At 36.5% G+C, this 23,911-nt stretch overlaps 1 protein-coding gene across 5 annotated transcripts in view; it reads right to left on the reverse strand.

Moving 5' to 3' along the window:
• The window catches only part of LOC106085887 (extended synaptotagmin-2), a 69,928-nt gene that overhangs the window by 40,954 nt on the left and 5,063 nt on the right, over positions 1-23,911 (reverse strand). For 3 of the 5 annotated variants that reach the window (XM_059362426.1, XM_059362424.1, XM_059362425.1), the window contains exons 1-2: positions 3,683-3,777; positions 2,885-3,100 (exon numbers count right to left, since the gene is read on the reverse strand). The exons of 1 other annotated variant lie outside the window; for it this stretch is intronic. In XM_059362426.1, coding sequence (XP_059218409.1) covers positions 2,885-2,889 — 5 coding nt within the window. In that variant the 5' untranslated portion in view covers positions 2,890-3,100; positions 3,683-3,777. Of the gene's footprint in view, positions 1-2,884; positions 3,101-3,682; positions 3,778-23,911 lie in introns of those variants that run through there. One more of the 5 variants, XM_059362427.1, reaches the window with a different exon arrangement.

Consider the following 23,911-nt stretch of genomic DNA (forward strand, 5'->3'; position numbering starts at 1 on the left):
TTCAACGTGGTGTTTTTAATGACTTCTAAGAGTCGTGATAAGTACGCGTCATCTCTATCTGTATCTAATGGCCTTCTTAGCGATCAAAAGTTTGGGTTCCGCAGAAATCGCTCTACGGGCGACCTCATGCCACTTCTGTCGGAACGTTGGAGTCGCTCAATCCACCAGTTTGGTGAGAGTAAGTTTGTGGCTCAGGATATCTCCAAGGCATTTCATAGGGTCTGGCACGGTGAACTACTATCAAAGCTTGTCGCATTTGGTGTCGATAATGGCATTGTTTGATTTATTTCGAGCTTTCTAAGAGATCGTATTATTTGAGTCGTTATAGATGGGTTTTAAATTGAGTATAAATTGACCGCAGATGTACCCCAGGGCTCTGTTCTTTCTTTTTTTCCTGTTTTCATCAACGATCTGTTGGGTCAGACATCGAATCCGATCTACTCATTTGCGGATGACAGCAATCTCTATACTCATTCGATTATAGGCCGAGTCTTTGAGAGATTGAGGACAAGAGGCGGGTTATGGATGATACACTCTGCCAGGATTTGCTGCTCTTGATGTTCCGGGCATGAAAATACAGAGTGATGTTCGTTGGGCTTAACATGTATTTGAAGTGCCGAAAGAAGCATTCAAGTGTTTAGGCTTCTTTAAACGGTGAAAGAATAACTTCACTCCTTCTGATCTTCTTAACATCTACACCACATTCATAAGGCCAAAAATCGAGTACAACTCACATGTATGGGCTGGAGCTTCAAAATCATCCCTGGAGCTACTGGACCGTGTACAGAAGAGAGCGATGGCGTTGATTGGGGGTAGTGGGGATCCAACCCCATTGCCTGCCTTGAACATCGTCCCAATGTGGGTTGTTTGGCGCTGTTCTATCGGTACTTTCATGGTGTGTGTTTGTCTGATATTCGTCTTCTTATTCCTGATGTAAGGATGTTTGTCAGGGATATTAGATATTCCAGGAGCTCACACCTGTTTGTAATTGATTGGGCAGCGGACCGCACAATGCACTATAGATAGAATTCTTATATCGCCCGTACCGTTCGTATGTGGAAACGACTTTCGGCTAATGTTTTTCCTAGCCACTTTGACATCCAGAGATTTGAGACAAAGGTTAATAAACACTACATCCTTTCCCCCCACCCCCCACCAATTTCTAATTTCCTTTCGCCAACGCAATGCACTGCATTCATAGGAGACATCCCCTGCTTGTTGGTTGATAAAAAAATTCTGTCCATGGTGGAGGGTATATAAGATTCTGCCCTGCCAAACTTAACGCGCTTCTACTTTTTATACCCTCCACCATAAGATGGGGGCATACTTATTTCGTCATTCTGTTTGTAACTACTCGAAATTTTGCACAAATACTTCTTATTAGTGTAGGTCGGTTGGTATTGTAAATGGGCCATATCGGTCCATGTTTTGATATATCTGCCATATAAACCGATCTTGGGTCTTGATTTCTTGAGCCTCTAGAGTGCGCAATTCTTATCCGATTGAAATGAAATTTTGCACGACGTGTTTCGTTATGATATCCAACAACTGTGCCAAGTATGGTTCAAATCGGTTCAAAACCTGATATAGCTGTCATATAAACAGATCTGGGGACTTGACTTCTTGAGCTTCTATTTTATTCTTCCTTTTAACAATTGTGCCAAGTATGGTTTAAATCGGTTCATAACCCGATAAAGCTGCCATATAAACCGATCTGGGATCTTGACTTCTTGAGCCTCTAGTGGTCGCAATTATTATCCGATTTGCCTGAAATTTTGTACAGCGGATCCTCTTATGAACATTAACATACATGTTTATTATGGTCTGAGTCGGTCTATAGCCCGATACAGCTCCCATTCAGACCGATCTCTCTATTTTACTTCTTGAGCCCCCAAAGGGCCCAATTCTTATTCGAATTGGCTGACATTTTATACAGGTCTCCAACATATAATTTAATTGTGGTCCAAACCGGACCATATCTTGATATCGCTCTAATAACAGAGCAAATCTTTTCTTATATCCTGTTTTGCCTAAGAAGAGATGTTGGGAAAAGAACTCGACAAATGCGATCCATGGTGGAGGGTATATAAGATTCGGCCTGGCCGAACTTAACACGCTTTTACTTGTTATGATTGTGGTGGCCACAATGTTTCCCTTTTATACTTGTAAAGCCTCACAATTCAACACTTTCTGTCCTTCGTTCAAAATCGATCATTAATACATAAGCGATATTCCTATTGAACCCATCTACTATTTTGAAAAAATACGATATTCGAATCGATGTTCTTTCAACCAAATGAGAAATTTTACCTTTGTAAAAACATTGAAAAAATAGCACATACAATTTACCCCCTCATTTATAAAGGTAATGCAGATACAATACAAATTACCTGAATCTTTCAAATCATCGACATCTTTTTGGCAAAATATTCTTCCGTTTGCCATATACCATAACTAAAAACACATCTATTATACAAAACACGTACTATTATGGCATTATTATAAACAAGTAGACATTATATACACATGCTTCTATTAAATGGACGCCACTCAATTTATTGGCGTTTATGGGGCGATGATATTTTTTGGCTTTGTGAGCAGATTTTTGTTGAAATTCAAAATTTAGGTTACTCATGAAGGCCGCAGGCCGACGCTGATGATGTTGATGTGGTGGTGATAGGGAACTTGAACTTGAAAACATAGGCGGTTCAATTTGCTGACAATACCCGTAAGCCATACATTTTCTAAGAAGGCAGTGGCGTAAAGCGATTTACAAAATTCTAGACACTTAAATAATTTTTAATTAAGGACACAGAATGAATGAGGAAAATTTGCCAGAAAAAAACCCAACAAAAAAAGAATGAAAATAATAAAAACTTCTCACCTCATTTTGTGATTTTTTGTTGTTGTTGTCGTTTTCTTGTGTAGCTATTCGAATCAGGGGTTAGATAGATAGGTAAGGAGTAGGCTATTGTGTGTAGGCAGATGGATAGTAGGTTGTATGTCTTTTTTAGTGTTTTTTTCAGTGGTGTAGATTATAGAAACTTAAAAACGCATGCAAAGTTTTTTGTGGTTAAACAATTTTTAAGTTGTAGAAAATCTAAAAAAAAAAACAAAAAAAAAATATTTTGAAAATATGTTTTTATGAATTACAAATCAAAAAAATCAAGTTATTAAATTGGGTTAGAAAATTAAATACACATTCCAAACACTGAAAAACACAATTGATTTTGATATTTTTGTTTTTTTTTTATAGGTTTATGATAATAAAAAATATTTTTTTGTTCTCTATGCTGATTACAATTTTCTTTAAAACACTTTCTTCACCCGGCTCATGTAATCTTGACACACTTTTCTTCAGATATTTTTTAATATATTGGTTATTTTTAAATTTTTTATGTATTTTGTTTCTTTGTTTATTTCAAAAAATTTTCTTTTCGCACATTTTTCACCATATCGCTATTTATTTTTTTTTTGTAATTCCTTGAAATTTATTTTTCTTCTTAGTTTTCGTTGCTTATTTTCTGTCTGACTCATCATAATCAATCTCAGCAGATTATTTGCCAGCCGGCCGGGCTTTTTGTCTAAGACACTGCGACACTTGTTTTTTTTTATTAACAAAGTAGAATAAACCGGATTTTTTGTTTTTACATTCCTCGAAGCAGCAATTCTTTAAATTTACCTTTAAACAACAATTTTAAACTTTTAAATTGCGTACAATGGCCTGAGTAAACGCACGTTACCAGACCACAACCTCTCTCATTCGTAGCTACGGCTAAACTGAATGTCCCCATAGAATTCTTGGTGTCGGCACAGCCAGCTGTATTGAAAGCTTAGTCTCCCCTCAATGATTTGCTCACAACAATAACAACAATTATGCACAACAAACACATGAGCCAGATGATGTATCTCAAAGATTGCCGCTGCTTATCCAACGAAAGGCAACGGCGGCATTTCTTATGTTTACAAAACTTGGTGGGAATGTTATGGCACAACATAACAGAGAATAATCTCTCAGTTGATGTTTACAAAGAGAGAATTGAACTTTTTATATTTAAATAGAGTTGCCACAAAAATATTTAGTGTTTTCTTTGGCATTTTTTGCATGTTTTCTCGCTAAAATTTAAACTTTTTTTTAATGTATTAACGGCGAATGGGTAGAAAAATGCCCAAGAATAGAGCTGTTTTAGAAAAATACTAGCACGAGTTAGGAATGAAATTTGGATTGGCATAAAGAGGATGAATAAAACTTGTTAAAAAAAATTTTCCCGCCATATTAACTCATGTTTTGTACCACAATTGGCTTGTCGAAAGTTAACAATTTTTTATTATTGGTTTGCCCAAAAAGTAAATGCGGATTTTTTTAAAAGAAAGTAAATGCATTTTTAATAAAACTTAGAATGAACTTTAATCAAATATACTTTTTTTACACTTTTTTTCTAAAGCAAGCTAAAAGTAACAGCTGATAACTGACAGAAGAAAGAATGCAATTACAGAGTCACAAGCTGTGAAAAAATTTGTCAACGCCGATTATATGAAAAATCCGCAATTACTTTTTGGGCAACCCAATAGAAATAAAATCTAACAAAAAAAATTTCTCAAAATCCTTAGGAGTGAGATTTTTGGAAACGGGGTCGGTGTCCTGTTGCATTTGATGGATTCTATATAAAAAAATATATATATGGCGATAACCACAGCAGTTGCGATTTTATGTTAAAGTCATTAAAATCCTCTTTTCTTCGATAAATGGTCATAAAATATTAAGAAAATTATTTTTTGTTGTGAAAATAGTGGCTTAAGAAATAAAATAATTATTTTTAAAATTTAATTCTGCCTACCTTACAAACAAGTAAAAAGACATTAAGTTCGGCCGGACAGCACTTTGGATAATCACCACCACGGGTATATATGTAAACCCCCTTCCGTTACATTCCGGTGAAAATTGGATAAATTATGCACCTAAATTCGGCAAGGAAATTGAATGGTGTAATAGATATAAGTCATCGTTGAATTTTGCATTTGAAATTTCAACAAAATCGGGTAATAAATAAAGCTTTTATGAGCTTCAGACCCATTATAGGCAGATCGGTCTATATGACAGCTATATCTAAATACAATCCGATCTTTACCATACTTGGGTCAGATAGTCGGTGGCCTCAAACTACTTACTATTTCGAATTTCAGCGAAATCGGATATTTGAGACTGATGTCAGGAAACCTCAAACTACTCACTGTTTCAAATTTCAGCAGAATCGGATAAAAAATAAATGGGCTTTAGACCCTTTATCGGCAGATCGGTCTATATGACAGCTATATCCAAATATAGTTCGATCTGGACCATATTTGTGTCCTATGTTGGAAGGCGTAAAACTACTCACCGTTTCAAATTTCAGCGAAATGGGTTAAAAAATAAAGCTTTTATGGGCTTCAGATCCTATATTTTGAGATCGGTCTATATGGCAGCTATATTTAAATATAGTCCCGTTTAATCCATATTTACATCAGATGTCGGGAGATCGGTCTATATGGCAGCTATATGTAGATATAGTCCGATCTGAACCACACTTAGGTCCGATGTCGGAAGGCTCAAATTACCCCCCTGACATGTTATTTGTCCTTATTAAAACCTTTCAATAGCAAGCTATACCACATTTTTGTTTTTATAAAAAAAAATGTTGGTAGAAGTAGTAGATGGGAGCAGTAGGAATCTAGTCAAAATTAGCATTACTAAACTCAAAGATCAACATGCTTAATTTGTTAACCACTATATGCTTAAAACTATATACCCTGGTTATGATTCTCTAAGAAACCAATCACATCCTTCATTTTATAGAAATGCAAACAAAGTTGTTCATTCCCCTCCATCGATTGTGGAAATAATTTTCATATTCTTTTCCATTTCATTTATCCTAATTAAATTCCTTCCAATCGAGAGATTTATTAAATTTTCATCTGTTGACTAATTTGTCATGTCTTATCCTTAGCCAGGTTAAACGAATCTCGTAAACGAGGAAACACCTTTGCTTTTTGCAGCAGACAGAGCTTGAAGGAAATTTAAAATATTCAATCAGAATTTTCATGAGTCTTGCCTGCCTTGAGACATTCAAGACGTGCCTGGAATTATTGACAGGAAAGGAAGCAAACAGCAGTTTTTTTGGTGGTAGGCGGTGGGTGGGTGGCTCAATAGACCCTATCTCCTGTTGACTATTGAGCACAGAGAATGAATGTCTTGTTAAATGGCGTTGTAGCAGTTGCCGCTAACAACATTGTTGGTGTTTAGCAACAACTCAAACATAAGAGGGAGGCAAACAGTAGCTTACAAAGGAAAATTTACCAAAAAATTTTCAAACATAAGAGGGAGGCTAACAGTAGCTTACAAAGGAAAATTTTGCAAATACTGAACACAATGGCAATAATTAAAGGATTCTTAATTTATATAAAATGTTGCTTTCTTTAGATCCAATTATCTTAATATTGCCTTAAGATTTCTTATTTAAACTCAAAAAAAAAAAATTTTTAAGATTGTATTGTACTCCCAAAGAGAAAGGCAGATTTAACATAAAAAGAAACGAGCTATCAAAAGCAACTAATGTTTGACCTTTAACGAAAAAACTAAATTTTAGCCTACTAGCAGTGATTTGTATGCAAGTGTTCTATCTTTTGCCATCATTCTTCCCCTCCCCCTATACTTGGCGAAATGTTGAGCACCTGTATAATAATTTCTTGTTGCGTGCCTCTTGTTTATTTTTTCAATTTTTTCGTAACAATTTTTCATGCTGTAACATTTAAGGGGAAAATTTAAAGAATCAAAAAAAAAAAATCGAAACGTAAACAATTTAAATCCACAAAGAAAACAGCAACAAAAAAATTCCTTTGAGAAAGAACAAACAAATGGGCAGGAACGGGGATGAGGCCGAAGAAAATTATTATGACTCAGCAAGCGAATAAAAAAAAAGAAAATAAAAATGTTAAAGCAACATGCACCACAATAGACAAGCCGAAGAAAATTGTGCCATGCCATTAAAGGAAGACTGGAAATCGTGAAATTTGCCCTGATGAAATCATTGCAGTGAACAGGAGTGGCTATGAATTGAAAATGGTGGGTAAAGCTGTTGTTGTTTCTTTCTATAAATTTTCCTTAAAAAAAACACTTTTTTGGTTCTAAAAACCACTTGCTTTTTGAAGAGCAGGCAATTAGGAATGATAAGGACTTAAAGTGTGTTAAAAGAATTTAAAAGCAGCTGCTATTGGTGTAAGAATCATAGGAGAGAAAATATCTAAAATTTTAATTTTTGTCGAAGAGTTTGATTTAAATGTTTTTTATTTTAGTTTAAGGGTGGAATATTACACAAATAACTATGATACAACAATAATTTATAAAAAAAAAATATAAAACATGAAAATTTTAACTTGTTCCTTCATCAATATTCCTACTGTTCCCATCTACTATAACATCAGCTACTTGGGCGAAGAAATTAAAAGCCCAATTAGGTAAGAGCTAATAATTCAGAGCAAGATTCAAGATTCATGACCATTCAGGTGAATATTTTAAACCTTTTTCATGCTCTGTCTGCGACAAAAGCAAAGGTGTTTGCTCGTTTTGCAGGATTCGGTGAAAGCGGCTAAGAATAATGCTTGACAAATTGTGGTACAGATGAAAATTTAATAAATCTCTTGAATTGCAGGAAATTAATGAGGATAAATAAAATGGTAATGAAATTGAAAATTATTATGGCAATGATAATGGATGAAAGGAGGTTAACAAAATTTTTACATTATTACGAAATTAAGGTATAGGTGGTATTATTGACAGCTACATTTGATAACTATTAAGCAATTATGGAATAAAAAATTATGGAAATTATTATGGCAATGATAATGGATGAAAGGAGGTTAACAAAATTTTTACATTATTACGAAATTAAGGTATAGGTGGTATTATTGACAGCTACATTTGATAACTATTAAGCAATTATGGAATAAAATTAGACAACTGTTCTAAGTTTTAAGTAAATAAAAACGACCACAACTATTGGGTTGCCCAAAAAGTAATTGCGGTTTTTTTAAAAGAAAGTAAATGCATTTTTAATAAAACTTAGAATGAACTTTAATCAAATATACTTTTTTTACACTTTTTTTCTAAAGCAAGCTTAAAGTAACAGCTGATAACTGACAGAAGAAAGAATGCAATTACAGAGTCACAAGCTGTGAAAAAATTTGTCAACGCCGACTATATGAAAAATCCGCAATTACTTTTTGGGCAACCCAATATATTCATACTGCACCCATCTACTACTTTAGAAAATATAAATTACTAACCGAACCGTTAAGTAACATTTCCCAAAGACAAGGTCAAGACAAGACAATTTCTCAAAGGCAGTGGTAGTTTAAGAACCCTAAAGAATGGGTATTTCCTTACAGAAAGGGTAGTTTTAGTGCCCTATCCCAAAGGAAAGGGTAGTTAATCCGATTTTGCTGAAATTTTGGACAGTGAGTTATGTTAGGCCCCTCGAAATTCTTCGTCAATTTAGCTCAGATAGGTTCTGATTTTGATATAGCTGCCATATAGACCGATCCTTCGATTTAGGGTGTTAGGCTCATAAAAGCCACATTTATTATCCGATTTTGCTGAAATTTGGGACAGTGAGTTGTGTTAAGCCCCTCGACATCCTTCGTCAATTTCGCCTAGATCGGTCCAGATTTGGATATAGCTGCCATATAGACCGAACCGCCGATTTAGGGTCTTAGGCCCATAAAAGCCACATTTATTATCCGATTTTGCTGAAATTTGGGACAGTGAGTTGTGTTAGGTCCCTCGATATCCTTCGTCAATTTCGCCAAGATCAGTCCAGATTTGGATATAGCTGCCATATAGACCGATCCCCTGATTTAGGGTTTTAGGCCCATAAAAGCCACATATATTACCCGATTTTGTTGAAATTTGGGACAGTGAGTAGAGTTAGGCCCTTCGATATCCCTTGTCAATTTGGCTCAGATCGGTTCAGATTTGGATATAGCTGCCATAGAGACCGATCTCTCGATTAAAGGTTTTGGGCCCATAAAAGGCGCATTTATTGTCCGATTTTGCTGAAATTGGGACAGTGAGTTGTGATAAGCCCTTCGATATCCTTTTTAAATTTGATCCAGATCCGTCCAGATGTGCCATGTAGACCTATATCCCGATTTGTAGTCTTGGTCCCATAAAGTCGCATTTATAATCCGATTTCACTTAAATTTTACACAGTGACTTATGCTAAGCATTTCGACATCCGTTTAGTACATGGTTCAAATCGGTTTAATTTTAGATATAGCTACTTAAAAAACCAATATTTTGTTATACGCAATTTAAAAATGACTTGTACTTATAAGTATTTGGTCTAAATCGGAACATATTTCGATATAGCTGCTATGGGGCATAAGGTATGCATTTTTCACCGGATTTTGACGAAAGGTGTTTTACATATATACCCGAGGTGGTGGGTATCCAAAGTTCGGCCCGGCCGAACTTAGCGCCTTTTTACTTGTTTAACCTAAACGAACTAATTTTCAATTTCCAATTTCAAGTCAACTCATTTACATCTGTTTTAATGGTAATCCTCCTTTTCAAGGGCTTTTCCCTTTCAGACCCCAAACCTTTCCCTTTCAATTAGTTTATAACCACAGAGTTGTTAACAAGTTATCATTATGCCGTCTACAAAACCTCAACATGAGTTGTAAAAACACTTATCCTCGTAGCAAAAAAGTACCCTTAAAAAAACCATAAAAAACTGGTACATGACAAACTAGTTAAACCATCATAAAAGTTTGAAGCCAGTTGTTGTGATCTTTCTACAAAAAAAAAAAATAGAAATAAATATTAAAAACCTCCATGTTAGCCAGGCTATAAGCTGTGGCAGCAGCTACTTCTACATCAACACTTATCCTTTCTACATCCTTTTTACCGTTTGATAATGTCATTCGTTTGCATTCTTCCGCCTATTATTCATTACACCAGGCACATGTGTTGCTTGCTTTTCACTAGAAAATCATTGAATCCATGAGGGCTCAACACCATGCCGTGACATCCTTTGCCTGAAACCCAAGCACAATTTTTTACCATAGTTTGTATGAAATGTTAAGTTAACTTTAGCCGTTTTAGTTCATAATTTTTTGTCGTTGTTGTTAGCAGGGAGAATAATTTACGATTGTAAAGTTTCAGTACCTGAAGTGCCGATATGAATTATTCGTGTTTGGCATTAAATATGAACCCATTCATTAACTCCCCCGCATTTGAGTTTATCAGGTGTATGGATATGGAGGATAGAATAGAAAAAGTGAATGTTATATCGGTTTCGGTATAATGGTATGGTGACTGCAGGCTCCGCATAAAGTTTTTCAACTACTTTAGCTCTTAGAGTCTTATAGTTAACACTCGTTTGCCGGTAATATGAGCCCTGTTGAAAAGTGTGGTAGTAGTTGGCACAAATATTGATGATGATGAAAACTTTTTCAAGGCTACTGCTGTTGCTGAGTGTTCGCTACCATGGATATGTTGGGAAAAGGTAACCACTTTGGTTTTTCTTGTTTTAGGTGTTGTACTCAAAGTTATTAACTCTAAAGGATATATTTTAACAAGGAGAGGAGCGTGAGGTAGGGGTTTTATTGCAATGTATATCCTTAGTTTGATGTTGATGATGCTTATGATGTCATTTATATCCATTTGAAATATGAAAAGTGTAGCACAAAGGGAGAATGTCTGGCCAGGCAATACTCTTACCACAAACACCAAAAAGTCTGGCCGCCCAAAAACTACCCTCTACTCAACAGCGCTAAAAATAATAGCACCTCTCTGTCTCTATGATTGCCTTGGGCCACCCTTATTGCACCACCTCACTTGCCCTGCTAGCCTGGTAAAACGCACATGTAGAGAGTGATGTATGAAGTGGTGAATGATGGGACTTTAATGCCGCTATTCAAGTACTTGTGGGACCAAGTACTTGCACTGATATGGTTGAGTGCATACATGGGTATGCTTTCGCTGTGGTGTATCTTCATAATTTATTTACTTTAAACTTAAATATGCAAAATAGTTGATGAGTGTTCTCTTGTATTGAAAAGATTCGTGCAAATTCATAGAATTTAAGCTACACGATACAGTGGAGCGTATAAGTATTATTAATTAATTAAAATAAAGTATACGCTACAGAGATCAAAGGTTTCATACAACCAAGGGAAATAAAAAGGAAAGGGAAATTTTTCTTTGCAAAAAGTGTTACAATGCCAATTTCTATATATTCTTAGACTAAGGGTACTAGAACTTTGAAAGAATGTCATTAGATGTCTTCCAAAGGAAAAATAATGTGGAGAATCAACTTTGTAAGTGGTGTCAAGAGATGACAAACCCGCAAACTTAATTTGTAAAAGTGTTCTTAATAGTTGGTACTAAAGTTAACTTTAGAGAAGGGGAAAGAGGGAAGTTAAACAATTTAACTGACAGAGGAAGTGGAGTGGGTTTACACTTGGCAATTTTAAGGTATAAGTCCGCACTGGAGTTGGACCTATCCAAATCCTGGTCCAAGAGGCAACACAAAATTTTATTGAACAGTAAGAAAAATGGAGCACCTGGACGTAATTATGTGGAGAATAGGTAGGCACTCGATAAGGGTGTAAGCAAGTTAAAATTTATTTTTCTTTTTTCAGGTTCAGAACCCTTTTCCTTGGGAAAGTCTAATATTTGTAACATTTTCATTGGGAAAGGGTATTTTAGTATTCTTATCCTTGAATAAGTGTAGTGAAGGTACTATTTTTCAAGGAATATGACAATTTTAGTAAACTTTTCCAAGGGAAAAGTTAGTTTTATTACCGTTTTCCAATAAATAGGAAGTGTTAGTATCCTTTTCCAAATTAAAGGTTTTGCCCATTGTTTGTTTCCCTTTTCTAAGAGAACGGGGAGGTTTCCATACTTATCAAAATATATGTATCGTTTAAGTACCCTTTTTCAAGGGAAGGATTAGTATAGTTGCCCTTTTCCATGGAAAGGGGTCGTATTAGAGCACTTTACCAAGGAAAAGGGTTAGTCAAAGTATCTTTTTCAATAGATCAGTTTGTTTAAGTACCCTTCCCAGTGGCAAATTAGTTAGTTTTATGTTTTTAGTTTTATGGCCCTTTTCAAAGTTATAGTTTTATGGCCCTTTTCAAAGGTCAATGTTATGTTAAGTACTCTTTTACAAGAAAAACTATAGTTCTGGTCCCTCTTTTCAAGGAAAAGTGTGGATTAAGTACCATTCTACAACGGAAAGTTTTAGTGCCATTTTCAGATTATTGGGTTGCCCAAAAAGTAATTGTGGATTTTTCATATAGTCGGCGTTGACAAATTTTTTCACAGCTTGTGACTCTGTAATTGCATTCTTTCTTCTGTCAGTTATCAGCTGTTACTTTTAGCTTGCTTTAGAAAAAAAGTGTAAAAAAAGTATATTTGATAAAAGTTTATTCTAAGTTTTATTAAAAATGCATTTATACATACGATACAATGTTACGGTACTAAGCCCTTTAAAAAGGAGGATTTAGTAATCGAAACGGTCGCTCTAGTAGCCTTTCCAAACTCAAAGTGTACTCTGAGTACCCCTTTCCTAAAAAAATGGTAAATTAAGTACTCTTTTCCGAGGAAAGGCAGTTTTAGTACACTTTCCCCTATGAAAAGTTGGTTTAGTAAACTTTCTTAAGAAAAAGAGTAGCTCTAGAAAACTCTGCCAAAAGAAAAGTTAGTTTTAGTACATTTAAGTAAGGAAAAGGTTAGATTTAGTAAATTTTCCCAAGGAAAATGTTAGTTGTAGTATACTCTTACAGAAAAAACGGCATTATGAGTACACTTTCATAGAAAATGTGTACCATGAGTAACCTCATCCGAGGGAAAGGACAGTTTTAGTATCTTTTTCCAAAAGAAAGGGTAGTTTAAGTACTTTGTTCCACAGTAAAATGTAGGATGTCCCATGGAACAGGATAGTTTTAGTACAATTTCCCAGGGTAAAGGATAGTGTTAGCACCCGTTGCCTTGGGAAGGAGTAATTGTTGTACCCCTTCTTACGGGAAAGGGTAGTTTTAGTACTACCCTTTTCCAATGGAAAGGGTCGTTTTAGTACCCTTTCCCAATAAAAAGGGTAGTTTTAGTACCCTTTCCCAATAAAAAGGGTAGTTTTAGTACACTTTCCCAAGGAAAAGGGTTGTGTTAGTCCCCTTTCCCAAGGGAAGGGGTAGTTTTAATATCCTTTTCCAAGAGACAGAGTAATTAAATTACACTTTATCCAGAGAAAGGGTAGCTTTAGTACCCTTTCCCAAGAGAAAGGGTAGTTTAAGTACCATTTTCCAAGGGAAAAGGTAGGTTTAGTAGCATTTCCCAAAGGAAAGGGTAGTTTTAGTAGTACCCTTTTCCAAAGGAAAGTGTAGTTTTAGTAACCTTTTCCAATGGAAAGAGTAGTTTTAGTACACTTTCCCTATAAAAAGGGTAGATTTAGTACCGTTTCCCGAGGGAAAGGGTAGGTTTATTACTCTTTCCCAAGGTAAAGGGTAGTTTAAGTATCCTTTCCCAATGGAAATGGTATTTTGAGTACTCTTTCCCAAGGAAAAGTGTAGTTTTAGCACCCTTTTACAAGGGAAAGGGGAGTTTTAATACCCCTTCCCAAGAAGAAGGGTAGTTTTAGTACCCATTTCCAAGGAAGAAATGGGTACTAAAAGGTAAGGTAGTTTAAGTACCCTTTTCCAATAAAAAGGGTCGATAAAGTATTCTTTCTCAAGGGAAATTTTAGTTTTAGTACCATTTTCCAATGGAAAGGGTAGTTTTTGTACCTTTTTCCAAATGAAGGGTTAATTTTGGTAACCTTTCCAATGAAAGGTGTAGCTTTAGTACCTTCCCCCAATAAAAAGGGTAGTTTTAATAACCTATTTCAAGGGGAAGGGGCAGTTTAGTACGTTTTCCCAAGGAAAGGGTACTTTTAGTACCCTTTCCTAAGGTAAAGGGGAAGTTTTAGTACCCTTTCTCAAGGGAAAAGGTAGTTTCCCAAGGGAAAGCGTAGTTTTAGTACTTCTTCCCAAGGGAAGGGCTAGTTTTAGTATTATTATTATTAGGTAGCTTTAGTATTATTTCCCAAAGCTAAGTTGCAGTTTTAGTACGCCTTTCCAAGGAAAGGGTTGTTTTAGTACCATTTTCCAAGGAAAAGGATAGTATTTGTACCCTATCCTAAGGGAGAGAATAGTTTTAGTACCCCTTCCCAAGGGTAGTTTTAGTACCCTTTCCCAAGTGAAAGTGTTTTTTAAATATTATTTCCCAATGGAAAGGGTAGCTTAAGTACTCATTCCCAAGGGAAAGGGTAGGATTATTACCCTCTCCCAAATGGAAGGGTAGTTTTGATAAACTTTCCAAAGGGAAAGTTTTGTTGTAGTACCCTTTCCAAAAGGAAAGTGTGGTTTAGGACCCTTTCCAAAGGGAAGGGGCAGTTTTAGTAGGCTTTCCCAAGAAAAAGGGTAGTTTAAGTACCCATTCCCAAGGAAAAGGGTAGTTCTAGTAGCCTTTTCCAAAGAAATTGTTGTTTTAGTACCCTTTACGAAGAAAAAGGTAGTTTATGTACCCTTTCCCAAGGAAGAGGGTTGTCTTAGTACCCTTTTCAAGAAAAGGGGTCGTTAAGTACCCTTTCCCAAGGAAAAAGGAAGTTTTAGTAACCTTTCCCATGGAAAAGGATAGTTTAAGTACCCTTTTTCAAGGAAAGGATAGTTTTAGTTCAATTTACCAAGGAGTGGGTAGTTTTAGTGCTCTTTTCCTTGGTACCCATTCCGTGGATATGGATTGGCTAGATTAAGGGAAAGGGCTGTTTTAGTACCATTTTCTTACGGAAAGGGTAGTATTAAAACCCTTGTTCTTTTGAAAGCGTTGTTGTAGTACCCTCTTCCTGGGAGTGCCTAGTTTTAGCATCCTTTTTCTTGGGAAAGGGTAGTTTTAGGTCTTCTTCCACGGAAGGGGTGATTGTAGTATACTTTTTCTTGGAAAAGGATTACCCTTTGGCACCCTTTTTCAAGGGAAAGAGTAGTTTTTATATCCTTTTCCTGGGGAAAAGTTTTAGTGTCCTTTTTCTTCCGAAAGGTTAGTTTTAGCGGAAGAAAGGGAAGTTGTAGTATACTTTAATCTTGGGAAATTGAAGTTTTAATACTCTTTGTATGTTTTAAGGGTAGGTTTAATACCCTTTTCATTTTGAAAGGGAAGGTTTGATACTCTCTGATTTGAGAGAAAATGGTTTTAGAAAATTTTTCTAGGGGAGGGCTTATTTTAGTACCAATTTTCTTGGGAACATTTGCTTATAGTATCCTTTTATATTTGAAAAATTGGTTTTAGAACCGATTTCTTTTTGGGAATTGGTGTTTTTAGTACTACGAACGAGAAATGTATTCCAACTGTGTTTTTATACCCTCCACCATAAGATGGGGGGTATACTAATTTCGTCATTCTGTTTGTAACTACTCGAAATATTCGTCTGAGACCCCATAAAGTATATATATTCTTGATCGTCGTGAAATTTTATGTCGATCTAGCCATGTCCGTCCGTCTGTCCGTCCGTCCGTCCGTCCGTCCGTCCGTCCGTCCGTCCGTCCGTCCGTCCGTCCGTCCGTCCGTCCGTCTGTCTGTCGAAAGCACGCTAACTTCCGAAGGAGTAAAGCTAGCCGCTTGAAATTTTGCACAAATACTTTTTATTAGTGTAGGTCGGTTGGTATTGTAAATGGGCCATATCGGTCCATGTTTTGATATAGCTGCCATATAAACCGATCTTGGGTCTTGACTTCTTGAGCCTCTAGCGTGCGCAATTCTTATCCGATCAGAATGAAATTTTTCACGTCGTGTTTTGTTATTATATACAACAACCATGCCAGGTATGGTTCAAATCGGTCCATAACCTGATATAGCTGCCATATAAACCGATCTTGGGTCTTGACTTCTTGAGCCTCTAGAGTGCGCAATTCTTATCCGATTGGAATGAAATTTTGCACCACGTGTTTTGTTATGATATCCAACAATTGTGCCAAGTATGGTTCAAATCGGTCCATAACCTGATATAGCTGCCATATAAACCGATCTTGGGTCTTGACTTCTTGAGCCTCTAGCGTGCACAATTCTTATCCGATCAGAATGAAATTGTGCACGACGTGTTTTGTTATGATATCCAACAACTGCGCCAAGTATAGTTCAAATCGGTCCATAACCTGATATAGCTGCCATATAAACCGATCTTGGGTCTTGACTTCTTGAGCCTCTAGCGTGCGCAATTCTTATCCGATCAGAATGAAATTTTTCACGTCGTGTTTTGTTACTATATACAACAACCGTGCCAGGTATGGTTCAAATCGGTCCATAACCTGATATAGCTGCCATATAAACCGATCTTGGGTCTTGACTTCTTGAGCCTCTAGAGTGCGCAATTCTTATCCGATTGGAATGAAATTTTGCACCACGTGTTTTGTTATGATACCCAACAACTGTGCCAAGTATGGTTCAAATCGGTCCATAACCTGATATAGCTGCCATATAAACCGATCTTGGATCTTGACTTCTTGAGCCTCTAGCGTGCACAATTCTTATCCGATCAGAATGAAATTGTGCACGACTTGTTTTGTTATGATATCCAACAACTGTGCCAAGTATAGTTCAAATCGGTCCATAACCTGATATAGCTGCCATATAAACCGATCTTGGGTCTTGACTTCTTGAGCCTCTAGAGAGCGCAATTCTTATCCGAATGGAATGGAATTTCGCACGACGTGTTTTGTTATGATACCCAACAACTGTGCCAAGTATGGTTTAAATCGGTCCATAACCTGATATAGCTGCCATATAAACCGATCTTGGGTCTTGACTTCTTGAGCCTCTAGAGGGCACAATTCTTATCCCATTTGAATGAATTTTTGCACGCAGTATTTCGTTATGATATCCAACAACTGTGCCAAGTATGGTTTAAATCGGTCGATAACCTGATATAGCTGTCATATAAACAGATCTGGGGATTTGACTTCTTGAGCTTTTAGAGGGCGCAGTTCCTATCCGATTTGGCTGAAATTTTGCATGACGTATTTTATTTTTACTTTCAACAACTGTGTCAAATAAGGCTCAAATCGGTTCATAACCTGATATAGCTGCCATATAAACCGATCTGGGATCTTGACTTCTTGACCCCTAGAGGTCGCAATTATTATCCGATATGCCTGAAATTTTGTACGACGGATCCTCTCATGACCATCAACAAACGTGTTTATAATGGTCTGAATCGTTCTATAGCCCGATACAGATCCCATATAAATCGTTCTGTCTATTTTACTTCGTGAGCCCCAATGGGCGCAATTCTTATACGAATTGGCTGAAATTTTACACAGGTCTCCAACATATAATTTAATTGTGGTCTGAACCGGACCATATCTTGATATCGTTTTAATAGCAGAGCAACTCTTTTCTTATATCCTTTTTTGCCTAAGAAGAGATGCCGGGAAAAGAACTCGACAAATGCGATCCATGGTGGAGGGTATATAAGATTCGGCCCGGCCGAACTTAGCACGCTTTTACTTGTTTTTTTTTGTTAATGAATAACGAAACATTACTGTATGGTATGGATTATTATACCCACCACCATAAGATGGGGGGGGGGGGGGGTATACAAATTTCGTCATTCTGTTTGTAACTACTCGAAATATTCGTCTGAGACCCCATAAAGTATATATATTCTTGATCGTTGTGACATTTTATGTCGATCTAGCCATGTCCGTCCGTCCGTCTGTCTTTCTGTCGAAAGCACGCTAACTTCCGAAGGAGTAAAGCTAGCCGCTTGAAATTTTGCACAAATACTTCCTATTAGTGTAGGTCGGTTGGTATTGTAAATGGGCCATATCGGTCCATGTTTTGATATAGCTGCCATATAAACCGATCTTGGGTCTTGACTTTTTGAGCCCCTAGAGGGCGCAATTCTTATCCAATTTGAATGAATTTTGGCACGACGTTTTTTGTTATGATATCCAACAACTGTGCCAAGTATGGTTCAAATCGGTTCATAACCTGATATAGCTGCCATATAAACCGATCTTAGGTCTTGACTTCTTGAGCCTCTAGAGGGCGCAATTCTTATCCGATTTTTATGAATTTTGGCACGGCGTGTTTTGTTATGATATCCAATAAATGTGCCAAGTATGGTTCAAATCGGTTCATAACCTGATATAGCTGCCATATAAACTGATCTTGGGTCTTGACTTCTTGAGCCTCTAGAGGGCGCAATTCTTATCCAATTTGAATGAATTTTGGCACGACGTTTTTTGTTATGATATCCAACAAATGTGCCAAGTATGGTTCAAATCGGTACATAACCTGATATAGCTGCCATATAAACCGATCTTGGGTCTTGACTTCTTGAGCCTCTAGAGTGCGCAATTCTTATCCGATTGGAATGAAATTTTGCACCACGTGTTTTGTTTTAATATCCAACAACTGTGCCAAATATTTATTCAAATCGGTCCATAACCTGATATAGCTGTCATATAAACCGATCTGGGATCTTGACTTCTTGAGCCTGTAGAGGTCGCAATTTTTATCCGATTTTAATGAATTTTGGCACGGCGTGTTTTGTTATGACATCCAACAACTGTGCCAAGTATGGTTTAAATCGGTCGATAACCTGATATAGCTGTCATATAAACAGATCTGGGGATTTGACTTCTTGAGTCTGTAGAGGTCGCAATTATTATCCGATTTGCCTGAAGTTTTGTACGACGGATTCTCTCATGACCGTCAACATACGTGTTTATTATGGTCTGAATCGGTCTATAGCCAGATCTCTCTATTTTACTTCTTGAGCCCCCAAAGGGCGCAATTCTTATTCGAATTGTCTGACATTTTACACAGGTCTCCAACATATAATTTAATTGTGGTCCAAACCGGACCATATCTTGATATCGCTCTAATAGCAGAGCAAATCTTTTCTTATATCCTGTTTTGCCTAAGAAGAGATGCCGGGAAAAGAACTCGACAAATGCGATCCATGGTGGAGGGTATATAAGATTCGGCCCCGCCGAACTTAGCACGCTTTTACTTGTTTTTTTTTTTGGTTTCGCAAATTTTTTTCGGGCTTATATGAAATTATTTTGAATTTACATGTGTTTCTCTTCTTCAAATTGAAATGGTGTGTCAGGTGCCATTTGAATAACTTTTTGTGTTGCATTGTGCTCTTTGTCAATTTGAAAACGTTCAATTTTAATTCCATATGAAGATAATTGAATATTCTTCGTTTGCCTTTATGGCTTTGACTTCATGGAAAACACCTCCATTAACAATTCAAAAGGAAGACATCACATATGAAATGGCAATAAGGATTGAGGCCTAATAGAATATTCATTTATTGACAACAGACGATATTGTTAATGGGATATGTAACAGCAGACGAAAGGAAGGAAAGAAGAAAGGAAAAAGAAAAAAAGAGTTTTTTTAACCACCTTATGCTTTTAACCATTCCAAGTGTCTCCTCAAAGAAGGAAATAGAAAATCCACCAAACCAGCTTTGCTATAAGCTGTTGCTTAGGATTTCTCTTCTTCTACCCTGAAGCCAACACATGTTGATAGCTTCTATGAGGGTATGGCCTATCCTTATAATAAATCACTTTCATCACGAACGAAGCCCACATTATTTGGGTGATTGTATCATGGTTAGTTTCGTAATGTGACATATTCCCTTTTGATTAAGGCGTAATAATCCTTGTTTATAGGACATGTCTTATTTTATGATAACAGGAAATGGATACACGAAACTGAAAGCTGCTGGCAGATTTTCGAGGTGAAAAGAAAGCAACCCAAACAACCAGGAGGTGTTATATCCAAATGGGAATTAGGATATGGCTGCAATGCATGGTATGTTGAATACATTTAAGGTGTATGGCTTAAAGTGAGTACACTTGTAAGGAATTTGATTAGAAAAAAATATGATTTTGGTTTTTTTTTTTTCTTAGATAAAACCAGTAAGCAAGGGCAAAAGTCGGGCGGTGCCGACTGTATAATACCCTACACCTATCCTGTAAGTACAATGTGGGACCTATATCCAATTCTGAACCAATTTTGATGGACCTCGGCGATCAAATATGTTCAAACTCTAAAAACGGCAGTTGACAAATGACAACATTATGGCAAATTACCCAAAATCTTACAAACGTATATTTGGGAGCTATATTTAATTCTGAACCGATTCCGAGCAAACTTCTCAGATAATGTTGTAGTCGTCGAGGAAAGAGTATTGCAAAATTTTGGCAAGATTGGTCAATAAATGCGCTTGTAGTGGCTCTTTAAGTGAAAATCGGGCGATATACATATATGACAGCTTTATATAAATCTGGGCCGATTCCTATGAAATTCGCCAGTAATATTGAGAGTCATAAGAAAATCCTTTTCGCAAAATTTCGACAGAATCGGATAACAAATGATCACTTTTTTGCAATATTTCTCAAAATCGGACTAACATATATTGGTTTGCCCAAAAAGTAATTGCGGATTTTTCATATAGTCGGCGTTGACAAATTTTTTCACAGCTTGTGACTCTGTAATTGCATTCTTTCTTCTGTCAGTTATCAGCTGTTACTTTTAGCTTGCTTTAGAAAAAAAGTGTAAAAAACGTATATTAAATTTCATTCTAAGTTTTATTAAAAATGCATTTACTTTCTTTTAAAAAATCCGCAATTACTTTTTGGGCAACCCAATATATGAGAGCTATATCTAAATCTGAACCGATTCCGAGCAAACTCCTACGATACTGTGGCATTCGTCGAGGAAAGCGTTTTGCAAAATTTTGGCAAGATGGATCAATGAATGCGCTTGCAGTGACTCTAGAAGTTAAAATCGGGCGATATATATATATATATATATATATATGAGAGCTTAATCTAAATCTGAACCGATTTCCATGAAATTCACCAGTCATATTGAGAGTCAATAGAAAATCCCTCTTGTCGAATTTCGAGAAAATCGAGGAAAGCGTTGTGCAATATTTTGGCAAGATTGGTCAATAAATGTGCTTGCAGTGGCTCTAGGAGTGAAAATCGGGCGATGTATACATATGAGAGCTATATCTAAATCTGAACCGATTTCCATGAAATTCACCAGTAATGTCGAGAGTCATAAGAAAATCCTTCCTGCCAAATTTCGAGAGAATCGGTTGACAAATAACCATTTTATTGCATTATTACTGAAAATAGGACGAACATATATATGGGAGCTATATCCAGATCTGAACCGATTTTTTCCAATTTCAATAGGCTTCGTCTCTAGGCCGAAAAACATACCTGTACCAAATTTGAAGACGATCAGATGAAAACTGCGGCCAGTACTTTGTACACAAATTAACATGGACAGACGGACATAGCAAAGGGGTTATCTCCTCTTAATGCTGGCGACATTTGTGAGGTACCCAAAGTAGTGTTGCACTGCGGCACGCCGTTCGAACTCGGCTATAAAAAAAGGTCCCTCATCATTGAGTTTAAACTTGAATTGGAAATCACTCATTGATGTATGAGAAGTTTTTTCTTGCTCGGTTACTGGGTAAATTTTTATTCTACTCCCAAATACCTTTCTTTTGAGTCCTATATAACTGTATTGAATCCTATATGATCGTATTCCGGTTTAGGGGGTATTTCGGGGGTGGTCACTTGGCCATTAAAGTAAATATGAGATACGTGCTCTACTTTCAAAAACATTTCATATGAGTCCCATAATAAGTCAAAGGCATATAAGTTGTGTTTGAGGGTGGAATGGACCCCAATGGACCTGAAAATGAATATAAATTTCCCGAAAATCAATCAATTTCCACTCCAAATAGCTTTTTATACCCTCCACCATAGAATGGGGGTATACCAATTTCGTCATTCTGTTTGTAACACCTCGAAATATGCAACTGAGATCCCATAAGGTATATATAATCTTGATCGTCATGTCATTTTAAGTCGATCTAGCCATGTCCGTCCGTCTGTCTGTCTGTCGAAAAGACGCTAACTTTCGAAGGAGTAAAGCTAGCCGCTTGAAATTTTACACAAAAAATATTAGTGTAGGTCGGTTGGGATTGTATATGGGCCTTATCGGTCCATGTCCATGATATAGCTGCCATATAAACCGAGCCAATAGATCGCGCAATTTCCATCCGAACGTTCAATTTGTCTGTTTGGAGGAATTTTGGGGTTAGGGCGACATCTTGGGTAATTAGACACAATTTTTAATACCATATTCGTATTTTATTCTTCAATACCTTTCATTTGATACCATACCATTTTATACCATGTCATATCGGTCCACTTTTGATTTTGGGTGATGTTTTTGGGGTAATGGGGGAGGGTCCGCCCCCTTCCGATATCAACAAATTGTAATATGATATAGCTGCCATTCAAACCGATATTGGGTCTTGACTTCTTGAGCCTCTAGAGGGAGCAATTCTCATCCGATTTGGCTGAAATTTTACATGAGGTGTTTTGTTATGACTTCCAATAACTGTGCTAAGAATGGTACAAATCGGTACATAAGCGGATATAGCTGACATATAAACCGATCTAGGATCTTGACCTCTAGAGGGCGCAATTCTCATCCGATTTGGCAAAAATTTTGAACACTGGCTTCTCTCATGACCTTCAACATACGTGTCTTATATGGTCTGAATCGATCAATAGCTTGATACAACTCCCATATAAACCTATCTCCGAATTTTGCTTCTTGAGCCCCTACAAGGCGCAATTCTTATCCGAATGAACTGAAATATTACACAACGACTTCTACAATGTTCAGCATTCATTTATGGTCCGAATAGGACTATAATTTGATATAGCTCCAATAACTAAACAGTTCTTATTCAATATTCTTTGTTTGCCTAAACAGAGATACCGAGCATAGAACTCCACAAATGCGATCCATGGTAGATGGTATATAAAATTCGGCCCGGCCGAACTTTGCAAGCTCTTACTTGTTTTTAATCGAATTGGTGAATATTAGATAAATTCCTTTAGATATGTTCAAATGGTCAACATTTCTCTTACCATTATACGAAATGTAGGGAAATTTGCTGTCATTTTTCCCATTAACGTCCATAAAGTTTAAGCTAGGCAAGGTTTTGCCTTTTTTCCTCTCACCCTCAAACACTTACAGCTACCAATTTCCCATTATCCTCAATCAATATATTTGTTAACCATTTGTGTTATTCAATTTCAGTAACACTTTAATAGACAGTTTGCATGTCTTCTACCTTTCAGGGAGTATGGCAATTACCACCATGCATACCCTTTTCCACTCTGTGGTGTACTTTATTGAATTTCCATTGTAATGGTAGTCATAGATTATCACATTACCAACATGATGGTTGATTGTACGTAACGTTGAGAGCCAATCAGGGAGGAGGAGGAAAGGAAATCAGGGAGGGGGCGGCAACTCAACACAAAATCAATAGGAAATGTCTTCATTTCCCATTGAATTTACCGAAAAGGCCAACATGCTCAAAGCTTCAATATAACATTTCGCCTACTTTATGTAGGCGTTTGCAGTAATTTTGTCATTTTGAATCATAATTAAATTGAACAATTTAATTAGAGTTTGATGGTTATGTTTATTACAAAGGTTAATTGAAAAGTGAATTAATTGAATACATAAATAATTCAATTGTTATGAATATGGAATGAACGAAGCATAAACCCAGAATAAATGGGAAATAAAGCAACCATAAAGGAACATTTTTTTTTAAATTTGTTTTTTCTTTGAGAAAATTTGTTAAAATTCTGTTACTATAGGAACGTTAGGTTAGGTTAGAGAGGCAGTCCTTTACAGACTCACTTAGACAATTTTAGGTCTATTGGGGTACCAGGCTTCTGGCGGGAATTGAACCCACGACCCCTCTACTGGTAA

Source organism: Stomoxys calcitrans, chromosome 2 (assembly GCF_963082655.1).
Source record: "Stomoxys calcitrans chromosome 2, idStoCalc2.1, whole genome shotgun sequence".
Lineage (NCBI taxonomy): Eukaryota > Metazoa > Arthropoda > Insecta > Diptera > Muscidae > Stomoxys > Stomoxys calcitrans.